Source organism: Tenrec ecaudatus, chromosome 12, assembly GCF_050624435.1.
Source record: "Tenrec ecaudatus isolate mTenEca1 chromosome 12, mTenEca1.hap1, whole genome shotgun sequence".
Taxonomy (NCBI): domain Eukaryota; kingdom Metazoa; phylum Chordata; class Mammalia; order Afrosoricida; family Tenrecidae; genus Tenrec; species Tenrec ecaudatus.
The window spans coordinates 119,632,806-119,653,171 of record NC_134541.1 but is presented as its reverse complement, the minus strand read 5'-3'; the positions used below and the strand labels follow the sequence as shown (position 1 = coordinate 119,653,171).

The window sequence follows — 20,366 nt, the reverse complement described above, 5'->3', positions numbered from 1 at the left end:
ATAATCCATCAGTCCAGTGCCCTCTTCTTTCAGGGTTCCATATCCCGAGGCCCACTTAATTAATGCTGTATTAACCAGTTACGCCAAAAATGAAGACATGGAAGAATGTTACCAACTTTTGCTGTCTGAAATTGATCTGAAATTTGCAACCAAGATGCATTGGTAAGTATTGGTGACTAGAATGCATGCATTACAAATAAAGTAAGATCAATAGCTGGAAAATATGGCCTGCTGAAAAAAAATAATGGTAAACTTTGCTTAGCAGAATTTTGCAAAACAACCTTTTTTCCAACAACTTAAATCATGACTATAGATATGTACCTCACGGGAAGGAATACACAAGAAGCAGAACGACTACTTCTTTGGAAAGAAAAGATAGAGAAGCTCAATATCATAATTAAGAACATGGCCAGGAACCAACTGAAAAACAGACCATCAAATGCTCATCGGAAAATTCAGGTTGAAGCTGGAAAAAAAATAATAATTCTGCAACAGCCAAAACACAACCTTGGGTAAAATGCACCTGAATTTGGAGACCATCTCAAGAATAGATTTGGCACATTGGACAGTAATGACCAGAAACCAGACAAGCTGTGAGATCACATCAAGCGTATTACACATGAAGAAAGAAATAGATCATTTTAAAAGACAGGTAAGAGAGGCTAATGGATGTCACAAGAGACTCTGAAACTGGTTATTGAACATATAGAAGCTAAAGGGAATGAAAGAAAAGATAAAGTAAGAGAGCTGAACAGAAGACTTCAAAGAGCAGCATCAGAAAACCAAGGAAAGTCTCATAATGAGATGTCCAAATGCCTAGAGCTGGACAATCAAAAGTGAAGAACACACTTAACATTTCTCGATTTAACAGAACTCAAGAAAAGAGTCCAACGTCAAGTTGAAATAATGAAGGTTTCTCTGGGCAAGATACTAAATGACGCAGGAAACATCAAGGGAAGATTACGGGAATGCACAGAGTACCCCCAAAAAACAGAATGGGTCGGCATTCAACAATTTGGGTAGGTACCATATGAACAAGCCCTGAGGACATTGAAGAAAGAAGTCTGAGCTACTCAAAAGACATTGGCCCAAAACAAGACTCCAAGAATTGGTGGAATATCCATTAGAATGCTTCAACAAAGGGATGCCATGCTGGACGAAGTTGCTTGCCTATGCTAAGAAATTGGGAAAACAGCTACCTAGCCAGCCAACTGGGGAAGATCCTGTGCCCTGTGCCCATTCCATAGAAAGGTGCCCACAGGAGAAAAAAAATTTTGGTCTGCTTCTGTAAAGATTTACACAAGTAAAATTATGCTGAAGATCATTCAAAAACAGTTGCAGGAGTATATCGACAGGGAACTGCCAAAAGGTCAAGGGACGTTCAGAAGAAGGCATGGTACAAGGGATGTCATTATTGGTGCCAAACAGATCTTAGATAAAAGCAGAAAATGCCATAAACCTGCTTACATGTTTCTTGTTGAGTACACAAAGGCACTCAACTGTGCAGATTATAACAAATATGCTAATGTTATGAAGAATGAGGATTCTAGAGTACCCAATCGTGCTCATGCAAAAACTCATAGACCAAGAAGCATTTGTTTGAACGGAATAAGGTGATATTGCTTGCTATAAAATGAGTAAAGGAGTACATTGGAGTTGCATACTTTCACCATACTTAGTCAATCTGTGTGCTTAGCCAATAATCTAAGGAAGAGAATTCTATGAAGAAGAACACCAAGCGCAGAAGGTTGGAAGAGGACTCGTTAACAACTTGTGAAGAGATTAAGTCAAAACAAAACAAAACAAATTTGTGACTTGTAGATAGCACAACCTTGCTCGCTTATATCAAAAAGGACTTGAAATACCTATTGATGAATTCAAAAATCACAGCCTTCAGTCCAGGTAACACCTCACTGTCAAGAAAACCAAAATTCTCACAAGTAACTCAATAAGCCAGATCATGAAAAACAGAGAAAATATTGAAGTTATCTATTTCATTTTACTTTGATGTACACAGCCAGAACTTTCTGCTCCTTAGAATGAATAATGGAAAGATTCCAATTCACTCACCTTGGACAAGATATCAAAAGGAAGCAGACCCTGGAGAATGGCATCAGGCTTGGTAAGACAGAGGATCCTCGAAAAAGAGGAAGCTTTTAAACCAGTGGTTCTCCACCCTTCCTAATGCCGTGACCCTTTAACATAGTTCCTCATGTTGTGGTAACCCCCCAACCATAAAATTATTTTCGTTGCTACTTCATCACTGTCATTTTGCTACTGTGATGAATCATCATGTAAATATCTGATATGCAGGATGTATTTTCACTGTTACAAATTGAATATAATTAAAGCACAGTGATTAATCACAAAAACAATATGTAATTATATATTGTGAAATATTTATTTCTAATGACGAATAAATGAAATTTGTCTTGAAGCATGGTGTCGTATGGGTAACAATCTTCACGCCAGGTACTCCTATGTGGGGGTACCTGCATGTGGGCGGAGCCGCCTGGAGACAGATAGATGAGTGGTGTCTCGGTTCCCAAGACCATGGGAAATATTTCTTTTCCAATGGTCTTAGGCAACCCCTGTGAAAGGGTTGTTCGACTCCCCCAAAGAGGCGTGACCCACAGGTTGAAAGCCACTGCTTTAAACAAAACGATGGATACAGTGGCTGCAACAATGTGTTCCAACATGGCAACAATTGTGACACTGGTGCAGCACCAGGAAGTGTTGCGCTCTGTTGAATATAGGGTCACTGAGTCAGAACCAACTGTCTTGGAAGAAGGACAGCCAGAATGTTTCTTAGAGGCAAGCATGGCGAGGCTTCATATTACATACTTTGGCCATGTTGTCAGGAGAGACCAGTCCCTAGAGAAGGGCATCCTGTTTGGTAGAGCAGAGGCGTAGCAAAGAGGAAGGTCCTCAATGAGATGGATTGACACCATGGCTGCGATGAATGGGCTTAAATATAGCAACAATGGTGAGGATGGCACAGGACCAGGCGGTGTTTCATTCTGTTGTGTATAAGGTCGCTGCGGGACAGAACTGACTTGATGGCACCTAACAACATGAGTTCGAGCCAACTCGGCGGCATCTAACAAGATGTAAAGAATGGATCTGAATCTGAATTGATGGCAGTGAGTGGTTTTGGTGTTTGTTGTTGCTTTCCCTTGAGTTTGATGGAGCAGTGATTAAGTATGTGCTTTACTATTAACTGTGTGGCAGGCCACCAGCTCCACAGGAGAAAGATGTAGCAGTCTGCTTCCATGAAGATTTGCATCCTCAAAAACTCTATGACCGGTTACTCTGTCCTATAGGGTCTCTATGAGTTATATTTGACTAGATGGCATGGGTTTTGAAATGTTGATATATAGTTGATCTATTATATGAGTACATAAATCACTGGGGTGGAAGCACCAGAGGACACTTCCATAGAAGAGATGACAAAAGAGCAAAGGAAGACAATTAACTGGGTGATTCCTCTCTTACCTATGATAAATGTCCACTCAAACCAGAAAAGACCAGGATTCCAACTGAATTCAAAACTGGAAATTCTGGCAAGAATCAGATTGTTCTCCTATCTAAAAACAAGAGTAGTGCTTCTTTATTTCCCTCACACAAAGAGACCTTGTTCACCTCCCCACACATGCTTTAGTCTGCCTGATAAGATAAAGAGATCTAAAGTTTCATGTCTCAGATCTACCAGAATGAAGTGAGAAATAAAACTGTAAACATCATCTCTGAGAAAACAGAAGTCACGGGTTGTGAGAATGAAGCTAGGTTTGTTAACTTTACTGAAACCATGAGTTTGTCCCTATGCCCCAGCCTCTTCTACAGTTGGAGTGGCCTATGTCTGCATTCTGGAGACACACACACACACACACACACACACAAAATGAGAAGTGGTAGGTGTCCCTTCCAGGCTGAAGGGATTGTGAAATGAGTAAGCTTTCTCATGGTCTATCAGTCAAATGGAGAAAACAATTAGGTCATAGATGAAGGCAGAGTCACCGATGGAGGAACCCGGGGCCCCACATGACTGTGGGAAAGGCTGGCTGACCGATCAGGATCTCTTGCACTGACTGGGAGGCCACAGAGATGTCAAGGCTTCTCTGTCTCAGAGGCTGTGATGGATCCTCACAATTACCTTAATGAACAGAATTTTATAATATTGAGCCCTAAAAAATTGCTGAGGAGCTCAAGGTTTCCCGAGATGAACAGAGCTAAATCATCGGAAGGGAAATGTATCCGAATGCCCTGGCTTCCTTGTGCTACAGTTTGCAACCGATGGGCAACATTGAAAGGAGAAACAGATGTCCCCTCCAAGTAGGCAAATGGCACCATCTCTCAATGGGTGGCTCCAGAAGGTGCCTGTCTCCCGCATGGATTTGACTTCTGTGCATAAAACTGAAAACATCTCAACTAACATTTCTCGGATTCAGCCTCAGAAATTTAAGACTTGGTGCTTTTCTACATGTGGGTGTGATATTATACAGAACAGAAAATGGACCAAAGTCTACAGCTCAATGAATTTTCCTAATCTAAACACATCCGTGCAGCCAACACCCAGGATAATAAACAGAACACTCTCGCCTGTAACTAAATCATTAACAACAACAACCTCCCATGGGTTTAGACAGTCTGAGAAGTGTAGTTTGAAGTGAACCTCCAAGAGAGGTCTAGGTGCATATAGTAGACCCCATGATACACCCTCTCAGTTCCTCTCCATTGCCACCAAGCATCATCACCACCTTAATCTCTATCAGTAATGATTATAATCCCTTGGGATTATGCAGAATGAACTCTTTGAAGTGAGCTTCTTTCACTGTGAGCTTCTTCAGCTGTGAGAGTCATCTATGCTGTAAATAGTTACCATTGGTCCATTCTCATTGTTGTATACTATTTTGTTGTGTGTGTTAATTAAATATTACATAATGATACATGCCTAAATTATTATATAATTAATAGCTACACCAATTGAATTATCTCTCTACTGCTGATAGGCTTTTTATAGCATCGATTTTATGTTCTCTTTAAACAAAGTCTTTCACTCCTGTCCACCGGGATCTATGACGAACAAACCAAAGACAACAAAGCAATCGTTGATCTTGAAGGGTGAACATGGCAAAACCTTAGGCTCCACCCAAATTAAAGCCAAGTCATTCACACACTTCTGACAATTCACTTCCCAACAGACTGTAATGAATGCAAAATGTGGAGGTTCAAGCAAAAATAATTAGAGCTTGTAAATGAGTAAGTGATCAAGATCACTTCCAAGACATCACAGATCAAGATATAGCAAAACTAGTACCAGAACCAAAGTCAGACGACATCTCTCTTCAGTCATTTCTCAGTGATACCATCCATTCATGTAATACACATTAATTGAGCATATATTATATGCCGCATATGGGGTTAGTAGGTACAGGGGGAACAGCAATTAGAGGAAGACTTATTAACAACCTGCAATGTGTAGAGGACACAACCTTGCTTGCTGAACGTGAGGAAGACTGCAAGCAGTTGCTGATGAAGATCAGGAACTCAATATCAGGAAAACTAAAATCCTCACAACTGGACCGATAGGTAACATCATGATAATGGAGAAAACATTGAAGTTGTTAAGGCTTTCATCTTCCTTGACTCTACAATCAATTCTTATGGAAAGAGCAGTCAAGAGATCAAACAACGCACTGCATTAGGTAAAGTTGCTGCATAAGATCTCTTTTAAAGTATTGAAAAGCAAGGATGTTGCTTCAAGGATTAAAGTGTGCCTGATCCAAGCCATGGTTATTTTCAATGCCTAATGTGCATGTGAAAATAGGACATTGAATAAAGAAGGCCAAGGAATAATTGATGTGTTTGAATTGTGGTGCTGAAGGAGAATATTGGCAGTACCGTGGACTACCAAAAGAACCAACAAATCTGTCTTGGAAGAAGTACTGCTGGAATGCTCCATGGAGCCCAGTATCGCGAGACTTTGTGTTATATATTTTGGACATGTCATAGGGATAGACTAGTCCTTGGAAAAGGACACCATGCTTGGTAAAGTGGAGGATCAGTGAAAAAGAGGAAGCCCTTTGGGCTTAAACATCATGGGCACCGGACATAACAGGTAGTATGTCATTCTGTTGTACATATGGTCACTGAGTCAGAACCTACTTGATGGCATCTAACAACAACAAGAACAAGTACTGTAGACATGATCCCAGGAACACTAGAAAGTGAATCTCAAAGAGACGGTCTTTCAACTCAAATAAAGAGGTCCCTTCCCATGCTAAATGCCAACCCTGGTTGTCTGAATTCATACTTGGACTCCGGTCATCAATTTGCTCTCCACCAAAAACCAAAAAAAAAAAAAAAAAAGCTTGATAATTCAAATGTTTCACTCGCAGTATTACCTAAACCCTTGAGAATTACCCTCACGATTTGGGAAAGGAGGGAGACACTCAATGGCACCTAAAAATCACCATCCCCACAAGACAGCAAGCACCCCCACAAACTTCACCCTCTACTTGGCCCACACACCTGCCTGCTTCTCCTTTAACCCCAAAGAGCACATATACATTCTACCCAACAAGTGGGGGGAAATTTTTAATTTTATAGTGTGCGATGGACAGACTTCCATGCGAGTTGAAATGCCCTCAATATCTTTTCAAAGCAGCTCAGCAGATGGGCCAGCACAGATATCAACTTGTCTTTCTTAGACTTCCCACAAATTCAAGCTGTACTTGAACCAGAAAGATTTTCTTTAAATCATTTCATTGGTGACTCGTACAACTCTTATGACAATCCATCCATCCATCCATTGTGTCAAGCACATTTGTACATTTGCTGCCATCATCATTCTCTAGACATTTGCTTTCTACTTGAGCCCTTGGTAACAGCTCCTCATTATTTCCCCTCCCTCCCCACCCATCCTCCCTCACAAACCCTTGATAATTTATAAATTATTATTATTTGGGATGCAAGAATTTTAAAAGAAAGCACGACCCTCATCCAAGTTAAAATCAATCGCTCCAGCCCCAGATATAGGAACTCGGGTGACACTGTAGTTAAGTGCTTGGCTGCCAGCCTAAAGGTGGTTGGTTGGAACTCCCCCGCTGCTCTGCCAGAGAGAGATGTAGCAGCAGTGTGCAAAGATTACTGCTTTGGGAACCAGATAAAGTGGCTCTACATAAAAATTGACTCCATAGCATAGAATTTCTTTCTTTATTTATTTCATGAGAGGGGGGGGTTGACTTCAACTAATCACTTCTATCACCCCCTTTTATGCCGCACTTACAGGTTTTGACTACAGACATAAGTACATCCATTCTTGCTCTGTCTTCTCATTCAGGAACATGTATTTTGTGTCCACAGCAAGATAAGAGACTCAGTAAAGACAAGGACCTTCCTGCTGTGCCCAGCCCTAGGAATAATCTACATAACCCCTATGTATTAAGTGCAGGGTCAGACGCTAAGGAAACACTTGGAACACACCCAATGAACTCGGTACTCTGATTATTTCCTTTTACCCATGAAGGAGGAAGGGAAGCTCTAAGAGGTCAAGTAACTTGCTCAAGGTCACACAGAGCACGTGTGAAGATTTGAACCAATGCCTTTCTGTCCCCAACACATACAGTCATCACTGCATGGAGCATGTGCTCCATAAACACGTACCACCAGATAAGTGACACCAGCAGAGAGGGAGGAAGAAAGTGGGGGGATTCCTTTCAGAGGAAAAATCATTTCTACGGCTCTCAGTGCCGAAAGATGCAATAAAGAGAGATAGCCCTATTATTAGAACCACAAAAATAACCTAGTAACCACCCCCCGAAATAGAACAATCAACAATATGACTGACACAAATATTCGAACGTCTCCCTCGGATGCGAACACCAGCAAGCAGCTCCGGGGTGCTGTGGGAATGGGTCCCGGTCACTGCCATGCTCATTCATTTCACAGCTTCCCCTACCTGACCTCCATTCCCACAGGCCTAGGATTTCAGGATCTGAGTCACGGCAACTACAATTTCAAAGCCCATCTCCTGCTTCTCGAAAAAATCTGGCCATTTCATTCACCCACACACATCTTGCTTTAAAAACGACGACAAGCCCCACTTCCTAGTCCGGTGCACGGCCTTCACAAAGGCCACAGCCTCCCATCTGACGTGTGACTCTTCTGACAACACACCCTCCTTCCTGTTCCGTGTGAGCCCTGTTCTCCCTCATGTCTCAGCTTAGGCATCCTCTGCCTGAAACATCCTCCCCCACTGCCACCCCCTTGTCAATCTGGGAACTCCTACTCCTCCTGGAAGACTGTTCCCCAAATGTCACCTCCTCTGTGGAATCTTCCCCACCCCTCCAAGGAGCAGGAGCGCTTTCCATCATGTACTTGAACGAACTGGCCCTGTGCTGTTCTCCACTCCAATGGCCAAGAGGCTCTTCCAGACCCAGGGCAGTGTCTTCCTCCTCTTCAAAGACCCAGGCACAACCTTCACCTAGTCTCGGGATCAGAAGAAAGGAAGAGCTCAAGGGGCCCTCTAAACAGGTGGTCCTGGTTGACTTGTAATACTGCATCACTTTATGTAAAATGCTATTGTGTTTCTGGTGAACGTTTACTCAGTAAATTAGGTTTCCATTCGACAATTTCTAGACAAATGATCCGGTGACGCTGGCAACATTTTCTTTTCATAGTGTGACAACATCTTTCTTTAATTATGTTCCGTTTCCAGTGTTCCAGCTGGTATCAGGAAGGACCAATCCCCAGAGAAGGATATTGGGCTTGGTAAAGAATAAGGAAAAGGAGAAAGATTCTCAAGGAACTGCACTGCTCCAATAACTACAACACCCGGGAACAATGGTTGGCTGGCTAGGAGCCGGGCACCATTTCTTTTGTTGTACACAGAATCACTGTGAATCGGAGCCAACTCAATGACACCTAACAGCAAGTTGATGCCGCATCTCCTGAACCAGTTCATTTGGGTCTACTTTGTAAATATCAAGACTCAAATGGAGGGAATCAGAGTCAACCGGTCTGGATTTGAGTTCCCTTCTGAGTCAGTGAAGCAACTCTCTGCATGGGAGCCAAGCAAAGAGAAACTCGGGAGACGCACACAGATTGGGCAAAAAGAATGAAACATCAGCAAAACAAACACATTGATGGTAATGAGTAAAAGGTGAGCACTTCTGAATAAACATTATCATGTCTTCCAGACCCTGTTGATGCTGTGCCTTTCAACGGTCTACATCAAACTGCCTTCCCCACCCTTGACTCCCCACATCAAACATGTCTAGCAAGCCCCTGAACTCCCTTTTCCGCTACTAAGAAAGACCAGCCAATACAAAATCAAGTCCACAGGAAGAACAGAAGCAGGCTTAGCATGTGGTGAAATTAAAAACTTGGCTTACAGGCAAAGCTTATCCTTGTTCTCATAATTCCTTGTCGTTCCTTTATAATACTCAGTGGATGCTTACTAAGTGCCCAGACTTATGTTAAGACAGGTTAGCACAAAACTGAGACTTTCTCCTTGATGAAATCAGGGCTTGTTAAGAAATCAGAGAAAAGGGGAAAGAATTGACAAAGCATTTTTCCTCAAAGTGTGGTCCATTGATGCTTATTGTACAAGTCCTGCAAGTGACCTCCCCCACACGGGAAAGCACTCCTTCGCTCGAGGGAATGAATTGATTGAAAAGATCAGGCATGGACCCAGGGTAATGGAGGGTACTCCGAGGGAATGGACGTAACCACGGATCCCTAGAGACTGGCTTTCCGCTCACGCATGCCTCTTACTAAAAGACTTTGAATTCTCTTTTATCCTCAATCTATTGTCTCATAATTACACTATCTCTGACCTTGTCTGATGCGCTCTGTTGTAGAAGAGCCACCTCAAACTGATATGAAGTTCTCTGTGAAACTGAGAGAAGGTACCTTGAAGTAGCGATCTCATTCCCACATACACGTGTCTTACTACATTACAGCCATGGCACACATCAAGGCTCCGAGCTGCTCTGTAGAATGTCACAGAAAGAGGACCTCCTTGTGGGCCTTTACCCAGGACAGGAAGTTTCTCAATACAGATGTGAGCTGAGCCCTTGAGACAACTCGGGCATTCGCCAATTATCCCAGTGACTGGGACATTTTATGTAATTTTCAGACCAAAGAGTCTCCTGCTCCCACTCCCAACCTTAAAGAACTTCCTATTATGTACATTGTCATACTACCCTGCACGTTTCCTTCAAAGTAGTTACCGATATGAAATTAAATGCTTGTGCAGTGGTTTGTAGAATCGCTCGTCAACCCCCACCAGGAAGCGAGCCCCATCACAGCAAAGCTCTCCATTGTAATCGCCGTTGTTCTGGAAGGATTGGGGAAAGGATGGATGAATACATGGGAAAAAATAGATGGCTGGGTAGCTAAATGGATAAGTGTGGTAGATGGTTGGATTTCCTCCAAGATTTTCAAGCAGCCGTCACACCTCCAAATGCCATATGTAAGCACTGTGGAAATTGTTTATTCCATAAAAAGGCCAATATTCTATCTATAGACTACCACAAACTTCCAATAAGGAGATCTGATGTATGACGCTAAAGGACAGTGATACAGGATCAAATGCTAAAAGATGCTAAGCAACCGAGCCTGTGAAGGCATCGACTACATAATAACTCAGTTTCTCCCTTTTCCCATGCAAGATTCACTGCAATGGCCTCCGTCCTATGACAGAGTGAAAACGGTGCTCTAGCTAGATGCTCCATACCTTTCCTCCACAGCAAAGTCCCCAATGACGAAGTGAAACAGAGAGAGGGGGTAATCCTAGAACTCGGAGCTTCATACAAAAAGATGAAGTAGACCCAATGAAATCAGCAAACGCTGTGAATAGGGAGATATGCAGAGGGAAGGTCCTGTCACAGTCAACCTAGCGCAGCCTGGCCAATCTGAGTCATAGGAAGGTAATTTCAAGGAATCCTCCCCCTTCCCTCCCCACGCGCCAGTGTATGGTATCGGCCAAACTGGAGTGAAGCAAAGGGAGCTGAAGACAATCTAGACCTAAGGAAAGTAAGTGCAGGAAAGCAGGCCACCACTCCAGAGACGGAGGAAATGACAGCCCAGGGAGGGAACGAGTCAACAGGAATGAAACACTCACCGGTCGTGGTTCCTGATCATTTCCAGGCTGCCACCCACCACACAGGCTCTCTCCACATGCCCATGCAGTGGACAGGACCTGGGCAGTGGCAGCTGGAAACACTGGAGGCTGGGTAAATGCCTCACTTCTCCCCTGCACTGAGTCAGGGCAAGGAGCAGATAACCAGAAACACTCAAACAACCAGACCAGTGACCAACAAGACAAATGGGCTCTTCCCTTTACATGCTCTCAGGGGCCATAAATACAACCCCACTCCCACTCTCACCCACCCAGGAGCCCGTAATGGCCCCCTCTCTACCCCTCCCCTGACTGGTGTTCCATCTGGCCGACCTCCCCAGTGCAGTCAGTCCACTCACTGGTGGCCTACAGAGAGATCTGATGGATCAAGCACAGCAGCTTGCCACCCCTGAGATTTGCACAGCAGAAGCAAAGCAAGAAGGCAATCAACAAATAAATGTAACAACACCGCAAAGTCTCAGAGACGACAAACAACTGCAAACCACACACATACACACACACACAAATAGTACAAGGTGGCTCAAGAAAACCAAATCAAAGGACTTTGGGAAGAAGAAATAGCAATGGAACCACCTCATAAGGAATTCAAATAACAATATCTAGGGCCATTCAGCAGATTAAGAAAGAGATCAAGGTAGGGGAGAACCAAAAATGATCATAGACAAATCAAGGAAATCCAGACCAAACTATAGAATAATTCAGGAAAACACTACAAGAACAAACAGATAAAATGAATGAAAATTTACAAATCATACAAAAGTAGCAAATAGAAATCCTGAAGACTGAGAATACAATTTCAGAAAGAGATAGCACATTTGGAGGACAAGGAAGTAAAATGGAATCACTGGACGACAGAAGATGCAAAACTGAACATAAATTCCTTAGTATGAATCTCCTGTAAGGTAAGCGTGGCAAAACTTTGTCTTACAGACTTTGGGCTTATTGTCAGGTGAGACCAGTCCCTAGAGAAGGATGTCATACTTGGCAAAGTGGAGGAAGACCCTCAACAAGATGGACTGACCCCGGGGACTTGGGCATAGGAATAATCATTTTAAGGATGGTACAGGGCTGTGCAGTTCCTCATTCTGTTGTGCACAACAGGCTCACCGTGGGTCAGAACTGACTCGATGGCACCTAACAACAATGACAACAAGAGATAGGAACCTCACTTCACTGTAGCAACACCGTATATGAATATGTTCATGTTCCTATGTAACCTCTCCAACAGTGTCCATACACAACACTGCATATGTTCTTTCCAAACCCTCAGTTTTAGCTGTTAACCAGTGATCTTTTCTTACATCCTAATCCCTATGAACTCATGCGTACTGTGAACACTGCGTATCTGTGTCTAGGCAATCCCTGCACTATCACTATGGTTTTTAGTCGTAGGAGTCATTGACGCAGTTCCACCCATAGAGGCTCCCTACATAAAACGGAATAGAATACTGCCTGGTCCAGTACCATCCTCACACTTGTTCTTATATTTCAGCCCATTCACTGTTGCATAATTTTTCAAAGTAGTCTCTACAAGCCTGTGTATGATATCAATGAGATTTTCAAAGGTCCCATTTACCATATTTACTTCGAAAGGCATTACATTGCCCAGTGACAAAGCTTTAAGCTCTCACTGGGTGCTCCACAGCACCAAGTGAATTTGCTCTTTCTCCCACAAATCAGCCCTCCTTCTGAAAATCCAACGTTAACGCACCCAAAGATTCTTATTTCCCTTGGGACATTGGGCCTGAAATATCCCACTTTGGGAGGAGGTGGGGAGCCAAACCGTCCAATAGATGTCCAAAGTCTTTGCCCTTTATTCACACACAAACTCCTAGAACACATGGTGAATAAGCCAAAAGGTGAGCAGAGTTGGGATGCCAGGTCTCTGACATGTTCTTTGGGCAAGAGAGGCATGTGAAAAGCAGAAGCAAGGATAGAGTGACTTGCAGCCCGAGTTGGAGATTACAAATCAACAAGTGGCCCTCTTTCTGATTCACCTAGAAAGTTCAACCTCAGGGGGGAAGAAACCATGGGGGAAGGGAAACAGGTCGAAAAAAGATATGAAAATTCAAATAATTTTTCATTTATCAAGGGGTCATGAGGGTGTGAGAGAGGGAAGAAGTGTCAAAGGAGGAGCTGATACCAAGGGCTCAAATAGAATGTAAATGTTTAGAAAACATTGATGGCAATATACGTACAAATATGCTTGATACAACTGATGTATGGATTTTTATAAGAGCTGTAAGTCCCCAAAAAATAATCTTTAAAAATAAGGAAAGTTCAACCTCAAGTGTAGGATGTCATATAATAAATTTTTAGAGAAAACTATGAGAGGCATGAAATTACCCTTCAATTCCTTTTTTATTGCAGTACACACAGAAGTATTTAGTCTAATCTCTATGTGACAGCTATACATTAAAATAAACATGTTCTCTAGGCTGCTGTTGACGAGAACAGTAAGGATTGAGTTCATCAAGCAGTATTTTGGTGATTTTAAGAATTATTCTTATTAAAAGTGAAAAAAAATATGTTTTCTAATCTACACCAATAAAAGGGAAGAACTGATTGATTCGTTATCATCATTAATGCTGGCTCTTCACAGTCAGAAAATTCATGTGCTGGGATTTTTCTAGAGAATCCATACAAGGTTAGAGCTTTCTTGTGAGGGAAGGGGCGGGGGAAGACTATGCTGTTTAACCCAACACTGCCTGGCTCTCCAGGCCCAGGTGCTGAGCTGATCGCTCACTGGTGTAATCCAAAGGGCTATGAAGAAACAGATCTGAGAGGAAAACCCACCTTGATACATAAAAGAGGCACACTCATCTAATGAGTGTTCGAATAATTCTGGCTGCCTTTGATGCAACTTTCTACAGTAATAGTGATCATTTCACTTACAGTCACTGACACTTGCTGAGCATATTTCTCACGCATCAGCTCCCCGACGCCTCACTATAGCCCCACGAAGCTGAGACAACTATTGCCAATGAGCTGATGAGTGACAGGTCCCACAGTGAAGGACTGACGGACAGAGATTCGAACTGCTGCCTGAATCTAACCTCATGCTATGAATTCTAAAGCTCTTTACAAGAGGGCATGGAGAAGTCTGTGGAAAAATGAAGTGAATAGGTAATGGAATGTTTCCACAAAACCTTGAAGCTCCCTCTCATTTGACTGCCTCCCTATTTCCATGACAGGGAAACCTGGTGGGGCCAGGGGTTAAGTGTGGGATTGCTAACCACAAGGTCACCAGCTAAAACCCGCCTTCCACTTCTCAGGAGAGGGATGAGCCTGTCTGCTCTCATGAAAAGGTACAGTCATAGAAAGTTGTGGGGTCAGTTTTCACAGTCCTACAGTCTGAATGGACTTGACAGTAAGGTTTGGTTTGGGGTTATTTTTTTTTAAATCATTTAACTGGGGGGTCATACAACTCTTATCACCATCCATCCATCCATCCATCCATCCATTGTGTCAAGCACATTTGTACATTTGTTGCCATCATCATTCTCAAAACATTTTCCTTCTACTTGAGCCCTTGGTATCAGGATCTCCTCATTTTTTCCCCTCACTGCCTGCCCTTCTCTCTCATGAACCCTTTATAATTGATAAATTATTATTATCTTTGTCATGTCTTACCCTCTCCGACCTCTCTCTTCATTTGGGGCTATTTCTCCTGAAGTGATTTTCTTTTTAAAAAATTTTTTTTTCTCTGTCAAGTTGCAAAGACCTTGCGCAGTAAGACTCTAATTCTCCCTAAAGGCTTGTCTTACTTACAGTGAAGCTACAAAGGTTTAGATGTCTCTCAAGAATGCCACAGAGAGAAGTCTACTTTGCATATCCGTGGGACTCAGTCCTAATTCATAATTTATGCAGTTTCACAATATGCATTCTCAGTCCCACTCTTCCATCCACTGAAGTACTCTTAAGCTACCTCACAGAATGTTTTTTTTTTTTTAAAGAGTACAAAGTAAAAGAAGTAGTGTGGCAGTCAGAGTTTTTGTCCTCTAAAATACAAAAGATAAAAATCTCCAGTCTTAAACTCCCCGGAGCACACAGAAATCCATAAAATCCTCTGGCTTGTGGCCTTTTCATCGTTCCTCTCCCAGCGCCGTGCCCTATCACCCGCCAGTTTCCACGAGCACATTGCCAAGCAAGGAGGCAGCTCGGAAAGGCTGCTTCACCTCACGATCATGCACTGCATGCCCCGACCCAATGGCACAGTAGCTCCCTTGCCTTTCTCCTTTTGAAATGGAGTCCCTAGTCTCTCTTACAGCAAAGTCTGGGCATAATTAAATTCCAGCCAGTAGACTAGACAGGCCAAAGTGATAGCGAGTGGCACTGAGCCTATGTTCTTTGCCCATCTTTGCCCCTGCCCTCCTTCCTCCTAGCTGAAGTAAGGAGGTGAGGGCTGGGGATTCTAGCCATGCTCGTGGACCATCAGCTAAAGATCCCTCCCTAGGGAGGTGGAACAGAAAGTTGAAGGAGTCTAGAGCCCTGGCCTCTGGACTACTAACTTAGATTAAATAATAAAACCTATGTATTCTCTCTCTTTTTTTCTTCAAGGATCCCTGGTGGTGTAATGTTTACATGTTGGGTTTTGATCTGCAAGGTTGGCAGTTCGAAACCACCAGCCACTCCTTGGGAGAAAAACGAGGCTTTCTATCCCCGTAAAGAGTTGCCGTCTCGGACACTCACAGGGGCAGTTCTACCCTGTGCTATAGTCGCTGTGAGTTGGCATCAACTTGATGGCAAGGAGTTTGGGTTTCAGTATTTTCTAAAAAAAAAAAAAAGTTTATCATATTTTAAATAGATACTTTCAGACCAAATTTATAGTAGCAAAAGAAAAACAAAAAAACAGCTAATAAAGAAGCCTTCTATGATTCCAAAATTAGTCCTAGGCAACTCTGAGGCAAGAGATGGCACTCCCCCACTTCCAGGGCATCCCTACCCCAAGCAGCTCAGTTTCAGGTCAGTCCATTGCGCCGTCCCACCCACCCACCCCCACTCTTCATTCCTCTTCTTAGGGACCTCTCCAGTCCAAAGAGAATACACTGTGAAGTAGTGACTTTGGGTGACCAGATGTTCACAGCTGGATTTCTGAAGTTCACCTGGCAGCTGGTTCCAGAGCAGAGCTGGTCTTCTCCCATACCAGCTGCTCTGCCATGGGGGAGTTTAGGGGGAATTGTAAGAGCTGATACTTTTGAATGCTTGTCCTATCCAAAGCATCTTCTATCTCGTACCACTGTGAGCCTCATGGCAACTCTTTACTGTTCACAGCCCCGTCTTACAGGAGGGAGCTTCAGAGAGTTTTTCAGGAGAGGGGGAGGGGTAGAAATGAAACTAAAATATGACAGAATTTTTTCCCCACAAACTTGTTGAAGTCCCCTCAGAGATAGGGAATTTGAAGCACAGAGGCAAAGTGAGATGGCAAAGAAATCTCCGAGCCAGACTTCAGACTCAGTGATCTGCCTGTCTTCTGTTGATGACCATCACTTACAGTGCCTCCAAACAAGGAAGAAATGAGGAGCCCCCCACCCCACACCCGCACCCCATGGGCATTCCTATGTGTGAAGTAGCCATATTTCATTAGAAACCTTCATTTTGTTCTCTCTCGCCACACTGGAAAATTCCTGTCATTTTCAAATCAAGAGAGTCCCAATTCTGCATTAGATATGCCATTATCAGTCATTCTAAAGTGCCTTTCTCAGTAATAGTGAAAAAGTCTTTAAAAGTCACCCCTGGCCTCAGCAAGAGCCACAGACAAAAACTGATTCATGGAAGCGAAAGTCCACCTTGAAGAAGAAATGACATAGTCTGGCACCAAGACACTGTCTATTATTTGCCGGTCACACAGTTTTTTTTTTTCACCAACCAGCCAAACTGCTTATACTGGGGCTTAAACTGTTGTCACCTAGAGGCATTTGGGGAGTCCTTTGGGGATGCTCCATGACACAGCTGTTCCAAACCTTCCATCTGAGGCTGGTGAGTGTGCAATGGCTCCCTCCGCACTGAGCCGGACCTGGCCTACCTCTTAGGTGAGAGAACATGGGCCTCTCAGAGAAGAGTGTGCCCATGCTGCCGGGCATTCTGCCCATTCGACAATGCCACCTACACTAGCCAGGGAGCACTCCGGTTTTCCCTGGTGAGTGAAAGTGGAACCAGAGCACTGTCCTTCAGGGCCAAGTCTGATCTCAGCCTCTTTAATGCTCAATGATTTTCTTCTCCGGAGTTTAACCCAGCTCCGACAGGAGACACCGGGACTCTAAGAAGCATCCCAGAAGTGAGATGCTTCTCACCGAACTCAGCAAACTGATGCAAGAATGGAGTTCGGAGGTGAAGGAAGGGGAACTTTCCAGAGCAAAAGTTGCAAAGCAGAGGCCACGCAGGGACCAGAAACGGGTGAAGCAGGCCTTGTTGGGATTGACTGGGACAAAATGGTGAATGTGGGCCCTGTCTTTGAACATCATTCGCTCTCCAGCTCCAAAGGACTGCTGTCACCGGGAAAGTGGGACCACTCCTGGCAAAAGTGGACGTTCCAATATTTCTGAGAAACTCACCGGTTGCAAAATGTGGGCATCCAAATTTAATAAATAAACAAGTCAAACAGTTGGCGACACCTTAAGGGTTAAAGTTGAGTGGTACAGTGAAGTGCTTGCTGGACTGCTAGCTGTTCAAACCCACCCAGAGGTCACTGGGAAGAGAGGTGAAATGCTCAAAATGTCACAGCCCTTCAAACCCTGTGGAGCAGTTTACAGCGGTGGAAAGGGGGTTGCTGTGCAGAGGATTGGTCTCCACAGTAACTAACAGCAACAAGGGCGAAAGGAGTCTGTCAGTGATTTGATCATGGACAACTCGTTTGCAACCAAAAGTCGCCACTATGAAGGTGGGCTGCCCTGGTTAGCGTCAAGGACAAAGGTAGCCCGTCTGTTGGAGACCTTCCCGTATCCGCCCAGAAGATAGACAGGGCAATTGGAAGGAGGATCTGAGAAGCGCCCCATCTGGAAGCGCCTCGTGCAGAGAGGAAGGAGGCCCGGGGGACCGACCACAGTTGCTATCTAGAGGAGACACCATTAGGAGAGCAGGCAGCCACCTGCAGAGCTCTCTATGAGCTGGGGCGGGCGAGGGGGGGGGGCGGGTAGAACCTTGCTGTGTGAGACAAGAACAGCTAGTGAACAGATGAGGGGGCAGGAATCAGGGCGGAGGAATCCTCCCTGGAATCGTGTCTGAAGACACTCCTTCCAGAAGCAAGACTGGAATGCCAGGGAAGGTTCGGGAGCCCCATTTGCACACTTCTATTGCTTGGAAGGAAAAGTAGACAGCACTTCCTTGGCATTGAGGGCTTTGCAGTTCCACCGATCTTTCTGGGATGGAATATCACTGCGCGCACACACGCGCACACACACACACACACACACACACACACCTTAGAAGGACCCTTTCATGGGGATGAATTCCTAGCCTGGGAGGTCACGCTAAGAGAAGTGGTTCTTTCATGCTCTCCCTGAGTCCTTCATTTCTGCTAAGTCTCTTTCACCATCTCTTCTCATAAAGGGCCTCGCCAGAGCCCCACTGCCCGAGCACTGTGGTACACCTACCTTGACACTGGAACCCCTGCTTCCCGAAGCCCCTGAAAAGGCAAAAGGAACCCGTCAGGCAGCCCACAGCTACCTGCTAGTTCCTCTACAGTCCCTCCTCCCCACTACCTCTCCACTCCAGGTGCAATGGCCAAGCGGCAGTTGAGTGCCACCCCCACCCCCACCCCGCCCCAGGCTTCCGCCTTTGGGGGCACATAGGTGGTTCCTTGGTAACCTCCACCTCCCCTCACCCCGGGACAGAGAAGACTAGATTGTGACCATCGCGTTGGGGGAGGGCGCCTTTCCATCCGGGTGGGAGTGTAGAGAAAAAAAGGGACCTACCCACGGGTTGCCCCCCCCACCCAGGACCTGTGGGAACAGAGCGGCGATCAAGACGCCCCCCCCCCCAGAGGGGGAGCCCCTGGCGTGATGGACCCGGGGGGATCGGGAAGCAAGAAAGGATGGACAGGAGAGAAGAGGGTCCGCAGTGCCAGGTGAAGACACTCCAGCCCCCCAGGGAGGTGCCATCAAAGAGAGCCTGCCCTAGGCGCTGCCCGAGACCCTGAGGGAGGACAACGATGCCCCATGCCCGCAAGCGCTGGGCAGAGGACGCCGGGGGCGCTGCCCCCGGAAAAGGGGTGAGGGTGAGGGCGCCTCCCGCCCGGAAGGAAGGAGGCGGAGAGAGAGGGCAACCCAGGCGACAGGGCCCCCTCCGGGGCGCTGCTCTCCCCCGGAGGGCCAGGCGCCCCGCGCTCGCGGCCAGGTGGAGGGAACGCGCCCGCGGCGCTACCCGGGACTCCGCGCGACGCGCGAGCTGGAGGCAACGCACGGTGCAGGGTCTGGGGACACGGAGCGGGGCGCCCCCGGGCAGTGCCCCGGGCAGCGCGGAGCGGGCTCCGGGCGCGCGGGGCCCCGCGGGGCACCGAGAGGGTCCCCCGCTCGGCGCGCTGCCCTCGGGGGCGCTCTCACCAGATGAAGTCGGTGCAGTGGCTGCAGAAGGTGGGCTGCTTGAAGAAGCGGGCGGTGAATTTGTGGTTCTTCACCTCGTGCACGTTCTTCTGCCGGAGGGCGCCCTTGCGGGCGAAGCGCACCGTGCTCTCCTCGCCCTCGCTCGGCGGCGGCCCCGCAGCCGGGTCAGCCATCTTGAGCGCGGGGAGCGGGAACCCGAGAGGGGCCGGCCGGCGGGCCGGAGCGGCGGGCCCGCGGAGCGGGAGGAGGAGGCGGCGCGGCTGCCGCCGGGGCGCGGGCGCTTCCCTGCGCCGGCTCGGGCGGCCGGCGTGCGGAGCCCGGGCTGTCACTCGCCCAGCTGCTGCCGCTCGTCCAGCTGCGCTTGGCACCGCTGGCCCCCAGCTGCGGAGGAGGGAGGCGGGGCCCCGAGGTGGGCCCGCCCCCTCATCTGCATTGATGCCAGGCCCCGCCCCGCACCACCAGCTGCTTTACATAGCGGCACCCGGCGACCGCCAACCTTGCCAACAGGACTTAAGCTCTCCGCCGCAGCGCTGCGGCGCGAGAACCGCAGCCAGCGCCCGTCCGCTAGGAGTCTCGACCCTCCGACCCTGGGCCTCGACCGAGGACCAGGGGGAGAAGAGAAGCACCCTGAGGCTATCGAGAGGGGAAAGTCCCCAAGCAAGTTGGACAGGGGTGTATGG

The 20,366-nt window shown here is 46.2% G+C and overlaps 1 protein-coding gene across 2 annotated transcripts in view; it reads right to left on the bottom strand.

The window, feature by feature from the left end:
- Positions 1-19,859, bottom strand: part of PRKCB (protein kinase C beta) — a 437,527-nt gene extending 417,668 nt beyond the window's left edge. For both annotated transcript variants that reach the window (XM_075564623.1, XM_075564622.1), the window contains exons 1-2: positions 19,687-19,859; positions 18,739-18,770 (exon numbers count right to left, since the gene is read on the bottom strand). In XM_075564623.1, the coding sequence (XP_075420738.1) occupies positions 18,739-18,770; positions 19,687-19,859 (205 nt within the window). The remainder of the gene's footprint in view (positions 1-18,738; positions 18,771-19,686) is intronic.
- Positions 19,860-20,366: the final 507 nt, after the last annotated feature.